Source organism: Octopus sinensis, linkage group LG16 (genome assembly GCF_006345805.1).
Source record: "Octopus sinensis linkage group LG16, ASM634580v1, whole genome shotgun sequence".
Classification (NCBI taxonomy): Eukaryota; Metazoa; Mollusca; class Cephalopoda; order Octopoda; family Octopodidae; genus Octopus; species Octopus sinensis.
Window position 1 is genome coordinate 24,666,624 of NC_043012.1, and position 7,498 is coordinate 24,674,121.

Consider the following 7,498-nt stretch of genomic DNA (forward strand, 5'->3'; position numbering starts at 1 on the left):
TCTCTACTACATGCCAACACCCACGACGCATACACACACCCACGCCCCCCCCCCCCAACGCACACACACACACGCTCACACACACACACACGCACACACGCGCGCACGCACACACACACATATATATAGCTATACCCACGCACTAGCATACATATATATAGCTATACCCACGCACTCGCATACATATATATTATATATATATATATATGCACGCACGCACACACACACGCACACACACATATATAGCTATACCCACGCACTCGCATACATATATATATGCACGCACGCACACACACTTCGCGCACATTGCATATATCTACATCCTGCTCTCCGCTCCCGACAACACCCTCACTTGCCTGAACCCCCCCCCCCTCCACGGTCGCTACTGACTTGTTGCTCGTAACTGCTGCTCGCTTTGAAAACCTGACCGAAGCTAACAACCATAAGAGGGAAAAAGAGCGAGGCAAGACGACAAAAGTGTTACTCTTCCCTCTTTTATTTATCTGAATCTGAGACGTCAATTTGAAGCCCGCGGGAGGCGGAGCATCATCATCATCATCATCATCATCTTATCTCATTAAACCATACCTTCTTTGTTTTACTTTTTTTTTCTTGTTTGTTTTTACTTTCTACTACGTATATTTTTATCATAGCTTTTTTTTTCGAGAGTCTCTTTTAGAAAGATAGATTTATTCGCTGCTTGTTTTGGTGGATCGAGCTTCTTCTTCTTCTCTGCCGACTGACGTAATTTTTTTGTCCATCTTAAAAAAAACCTTGTTAGATTAACACACAGCTAAACCAACTGTTAAGCAGAGTGTTTACGATTGAACTCAACGTATAACGAAATCAACCGATCGATCGTTAAATCAAGGAATCAGTTTGTCAAATAGCTAGCTGACCCAACGAACCGAACCGAACCGAACCAATCAATACTGAATCAGTCAGTCGGTAGCAGAAAGAAAAAAAAAGTATTAAGAAAATCAGTGGATCAGATTATCGGTCTTAAACAATAAAAAAAAAAGGGCTGATTTGATCAGTGAATTTTTGGATCAACTTTTACCTATAATTTTGATCGTTCATAATAATAATAATAAAATACAGAATATAATTGAACGAGAGAAAGACGAAACGGGAGAAAAGGAATAAAATAAAAATAAAAGGAAAAATATTTCTATATCCAAGTACACAGTGAGTAGGAGATCATTATCATGGCAGCTACCGTAATTCACTTGCAAAAAGGCCCAGGTGAATCGTGGGGATTCCGTTTACAAGGTGGACTCGATTTTAGACAACAACTTTCAATTAAAAAAGTAAGTTCAGAAACATTAATTTTATTCGTTCGTTGCTTGTTTACTTTTAGGTTTCATTATTTATTATTTTTCTTCTTTTAATAATAATAATAATATAATAATAATAATAATAATAATAATAATTATTATTATTATTATTATTATTATCATTATTATTATTGTTATCATTTCTCTTATTTGGTGTGCATGAAACCGCTGCATGTTAACTTGCCTCCGTACTACCGCCCTCCGTACACGTATACACATATGAACACACACACACACATACACACACACGCACCACACACACACACACACACACGTATGCAAAGTCTCGAAGCTTCGCCGGTGGTTGGCCGACCACGGCGGAATTTCGAAGTGAATACCAATAAAATTATAAAAAAGTACCTAAATCCCACACTTCAGGGATCATCCATTTAATCCTTTTGCGAATGCACATAACTAAAATTGCCTTATGAATCTATCATTAGCTTTCCAGAGCAGAGACAGGAAGATTTGATTTCAAGGAGATTTAGCTGTTATTTCTAGCAGGTTAATAGCTTTGTTGTTGACCGACCTGACTTATGATCAAACATGGTCCACCTATTACCTATTTCTTTACTACCCACAAGGGGCTAAACACAGAGAGGACAAACAAGGACAGACAAACGGATTAAGTCGATTACATCGACCCCAATGCGTAACTGGTACTTAATTTATCGACCCCGAAGGGATGAAAGGCAAAGTCGACCTCGGCGGAATTTGAACCCAGAACGTAGAGACAGACGAAATACGGCTAAGCATTTCGCCCGGCGTGCTAACGATTTTGCCGGCTACCTATTACCACCGCATCTTTCATTTAGGCATAGTGTAACTTAGGTCTATCTTATCCGTATCTCCCACCCGTTAAAATTTCTTTTTTTTTTCATATAATAAATGAGATTTGAGAGAAATTTGGTTACCATTTTCAGCAGGTCGTTATTACTGTTGTTTTAACTCCAGGACAGCAATTGTGCGAACAGACAAAATTATCGAATGTATGTGTCCTAGCAATGATCAGCCCATTTTTTTAATATTTCAATCATGTGTGGTGTGTGTGTGTGTGAGTGTGTGTGTGTGTATGTGTGTGTTTGTGCCCCCCCCCAATCGCCTTATAACCGATGATGGCGTGTCCCCTGTAATCTAGCGGTTCGGCAAAAGGAACCGATAGAATAGATTCTAGGCTTACAAGAAATAAGTCCTGGGGTCGATTTGTTCGACTAAAGGCGGTGCTCCAGCATGACCCCCCCCCAACCCGCCAAGCTCATATGGAGCCTCAAGGGTCATAAACCCCAGCCCTACCCCCACAAGGGTGATATGGACCGCGGTTGAGTACCACTGATTTATTGCAATCATTTAACGTGTTCTTGCTTTTTCTTTTTTTACTTTAAGATGACGGGGTGTGAACTGCATTAGTTTGGCAGTTATTTTTAGCAGATGAAGCGACCACGTAGAGGCTTCCTCGTTGCCTCGAAGGAAGCAAGGCGTGAAGGAAGAGAGAACGTTATCTCAGGGTGGTTTATTTAGTAAGACGATCACCTTATCCAGAAAGTGTAGCGAGTTATTTTTGCCATATCTAGTGACTGTTTACATGGATAAAATGTTTGATGCTATAAGGGTGTAATATCTAATACATTTAAATATATAATATAAGGCAAGCGCGACTGACTGTATGTGTGTGTGCATGGGGGGAGGGGGTAAGGAGTATGTTTCTCATCCACATGGTTCCGGGTTCAGTCCTACAGCGTGGTACCTTGGGTAAATTTCTTCTACTATAGCCCAGGGCTAACCAAAGCTTTGCGAGTGGTTTTGATGGACGGAAACTAGAAGCTCTTCGTGTGTATGTATGCATGGATAGATAGATAGATAAGATAGATAGATAGATAGATAGATAGATAGATAGATAGATAGATAGATAGATAGATAGATAGATAGATAGATAGATGGATGGATAGGTGTGTGTGTATGTGTGTTCGTCCCCCGTTCGACAACCATTGTTGTTTTGTTTGCGTCCCTATAACCTAGCGGTTCGGCGTATGACACCGACAGAATAAGTACCAGGCTTTAAAAACTAACTAAAACCCTTCAAACCGGTGCCCCAGCATGGCCGTAGTCCAATGATTGAAACAAAAGATTAAAGATACCTATACATGTGTGTCCCCTACAAAGGTTTTGTTTCTTCATAACTTTCAGAAAAATGGATTTTTTTTTTCTTCTTAGTGAAATTTTCAACAAAAACCATTTCAGATGCCGTAGATTCCGCTCATATTGGAGGCGCGCTCAAAGACATACTCACACACGTCGCAGAAATGTCTACAAAATGAAACTTAACATTTTGACAGCAATTATCCTTTCCACTCTAGACACAAGGCCTGAAATATGGGGAAGTTAGGATAATCGATTAGATCGACCCCAGTGTTTATCTCGTACTTAATTTATCGACCCCGAAAGGATGGAAAGCAAAGTCGACCTCGGCGGAATTAGAACATTTTGACAACAATTACGTGACATTCGACGGGATATTTGTCCTCATTTTGTTTGTTGTTAACACCATGTTTCGGCTGATATACCCTCCAGCCTTCTTCAGGTGTCTTGGGGGGTAATTTTGAATCTGGGTTCTCATTCCTAAGGTATTTTTTGATATTATTATTATTATTATTATTATTATTCAGGTCGCTGCTTGGAATCGAACTCGGAATCTTGGTGTTAGTAGCCTCGCTCTTAACCACAACACCATTTTCAATTTCGATATATTCGTGATCTATAATATCAGAAAGGTATTTGTAGAAAATTTTATTAGAAAAAAAAAATATCCATTTTTCTCAGTCATGAGGAAAGAAATTCGACTCGTAAGAATTATCTGCCGTAGTGGTTAAGAGCGCGGGCTACTAACCCCAAGATTCCGAGTTAGATTCCATGCAGTGACCTGAATGATAATAATAATAATTACCCTCGATTAAATTATCTCAGCTCAGAAAATTGACTGACTTTCCCTCTTATTTTTATATCATTATATTAATTGCAATAAATCAGTGGTACTCAACCGCGGTCCATATCACCCTTGTGGGGGGTAGGGCTGGGGTTTATGACCCTTGAGGCTCCATATGATCTTGGCGGGTTGGGGGTCATTCTGAAGCACCGCCTTTAGTCGAACAAATCGACCCCAGAATAGATACTAGATACAAGAAATAAGTCCTGGGGTCGATTTGTTCGACTAAAGGCGGTGCTTCAGAATGACCCCCAACCCGCCAAGATCATATGGAGCCTCAAGGGTCATAAACCCCAACTCTACCCCCACAAGGGTGATATGGACCGCGGTTGATTTTCCTCGTTTCACAAGAACTGCAATATCCTTGGCACTCGACACACCGGTATGCACAAGAGGCGGCGAGCTGGAAGAAACGTTAGCACGCCGGGCGAAATGCTTAGTGATATTTCGTCTGCCGCTACGTTCTGAGTTCAATTCCGCCGAGGTCGACTTTGCCTTTCATCCTTTCGGGATCGATAAATTAAGTACCAGTTACGCACTGGGGTCGATATAATCGACTTGATCCGTTTGTCTGTCCTTGTTTGTCCTCTCTGAGTTTAGCCCCTTGTGGGTAGTAAAGAAATAGGTATGCACAAGAGCCTCCAGATTGTTATCGCTCGACATGTAAGAAATAGCAGCCAAATCTCATCAAATAACATCATATTATCTTAACGACTGGATGGCTACGCCTGGAACGTCTTTGATTTGATCACAGGACTACTCACTCGGAGCTGACTTAGGCTAAACAAACCACAACATCAACAATAGCAACACGTGCCCGAGTTCAAGCGTTCGTTCATCCTTTATTTTGACATACCCGTCTCTGTTTCAAACGATGAACATTCCAATGTATTCCGATCAATGGTTCAATCGTTTAAGTGGTTGAGTATACCGTACACTAGTATATTTTCTGTAGCCCTCAGATAAAATCTGTTTGATACTATGTATGTAACTAGGTAATGTTGCCAGGGGCGGACTGAGCCGTCTGTCAATCGGGCACTGTCCGAGGGTCCGGAGCTTTGAGGGGCGTGCACTCTACATGTTAACTCTCTTTGGTATCAATGCTAAGGGGGCCGGTGAACAGTTATGTCCGAGAGCCCTTAATACTCTCAGTCCAGCCCTGATAGGTTCCATGTCCAGAATGTAGGACATTGGCGAGTATGTCCTGCCACAATTTTTTATTCTTTCTTTTCTGTAATAATTCCACTTGCTGGTCTTTAATGCCTCTTTCTTCCCACCAATTCTTTAAGCTTGACCTCCATATCATCATCCTCCTTTCTCTGCTTCTTTCCCCTTCAATCTTTCCAATCATCACTAAATTCTCCAGGACCGCCTTCTTCATCACATGACCAAGAAGTCTCAGTGACTTGGCTCTAATCTCACGAAGCAGTTCCCTATTTACTGCAGCACGGATCGTCACTTCTTCTGTATTTTGTCCTCTCGGGTCTCAAAAGACTTGTTACTCGGGTTCTGGGGCATATGAGTGACCTACATCAAAGCATTCTCCCAGTCCGTTGCACGGTTCTAAGCCAATAATTTGGCTTTGAACCCAGCAACAGCAATTCTATGAGCGGCCGATATTTGCGCACTTTCTCTAGAGATGCCATTCCACCCCCACCCCACCCTCAAGGAATCTTCCTGCTCCAACCGGACGGTCACGTCGACGACTACAACTTTTTCAGGACGGCTAAACACTAGGTCGAGTATCAGCCTGGAGCCGCCTACAATGTAAGAGGGGCAAGTCCACTATATCAACCCCAGTGCTTAAACTAAAGCTTTATTTTCATATTAACCCCGAAGGGATGAAGGACAAAGTTGACCGGGGTGGGGTTCAAATTTAAAGCGTAAAACGCCAGAAGAGATGCCGCTACGCATTTTGTCCGACTTATTAATGATTCTGCCAGCTTGACGCCGTAAGTCCATCGTATATAATAGCATAAATAACCGAGAATTTTACTGGTATTTTGTATAGTTTAACGTAATCGTCTGTCGGGGCCCATGTGACACTGCGTCCTATAAAGATGGCCGTTTGAATTACAAATGCAGCCGCAGTTCGTCCAAGTGGTTTCCATTGTTTCCTTTTACCCAGTTTTATAAGGTTGTCCCAAAATTCGTAGAAAGTCTTGGAAATAAATGGTTTTTATTTTGAGGGATAATTTTTGTTGTTTTTGTTAGTACTTGGCGAGTAAAAATTCAATTTTCGCAAGTGTTTACGAACTTTTGGGACAACCTAATAATATCAAGGCTTTTTATTTGATTCAAATGTAAAAGCAAGCGGACATTTGTCTGAAGTACTGGGCAATGGTATCGAACTCATGTCCAAGGGAAAGCAAAGAGAACTTCTTTGTCATCCTACCATGCTGTTTCTTTCGTATTGACAGTTCAAATACACACATGGGCAGACAATCTCTCTCTCTCTCTCTCTCTCTCTCTCTCACAACACATATGCACGCACACACACAGACACATATATACACACACAGACACACATACACACACACGCATACACACACATGCACACACACAGACACATACATGCACACACACACACACACACACACACACACACGCATATACACACAAACACACCCATACACTCGTTCTATCTCTTTCTTTCCACCCTCTCTCTTCTTTCTCTCTCTCTCTCTCTCTCTCTCTCTCTGACACTCACATATATACAAACACTATGCCTCTCTTTCCTTCTCCCTCTCACTCTCTCAGTGTTTCTCTGTCTCTCTTTCTCTCTCCTTCTCTCCCACATACACAGACTCTGTCTCTCCTCTCTCCGTCTCACACACATACACAATACACAGAAACTTCTCACTCATACACACACACACAAACACACACACACACACACACACACGCACACGCATGCCTTCCCCTCTCCCCGCCTTACAAAAACGGTAAAATAGAGATTAGCATGTCTCTAATATAAACGGAATTTGTTTAGAAATTCTTACATCTGTTGCCCACCTCGCCTCTCTAGATTCACAGCTTAGAAACATGATAACCACTCTTCGGTAATGGAATCCGGTGCCTGTTACACGTGCAAGCGAACAGTAAACCGACGCACAAGTGTGTGTGTGTGTGTGCGTGTGTGTATGTATGTGTGTGTGTGTGTATGTGTGTGTAATGAACA

At 41.7% G+C, this 7,498-nt stretch overlaps 1 protein-coding gene across 1 annotated transcript in view; it reads left to right on the top strand.

Annotated features, from left to right (window-relative positions):
- Window positions 1-654: 654 nt before the first annotated feature.
- The window catches only part of LOC115220488 (PDZ and LIM domain protein 1), a 71,949-nt gene continuing 65,105 nt past the window's right edge, over window positions 655-7,498 (top strand). The window contains exon 1 of the mRNA XM_029790619.2: window positions 655-1,310. Within this exon, the coding sequence (XP_029646479.1) occupies window positions 1,209-1,310 (102 nt within the window). The 5' untranslated portion in view covers window positions 655-1,208. The remainder of the gene's footprint in view (window positions 1,311-7,498) is intronic.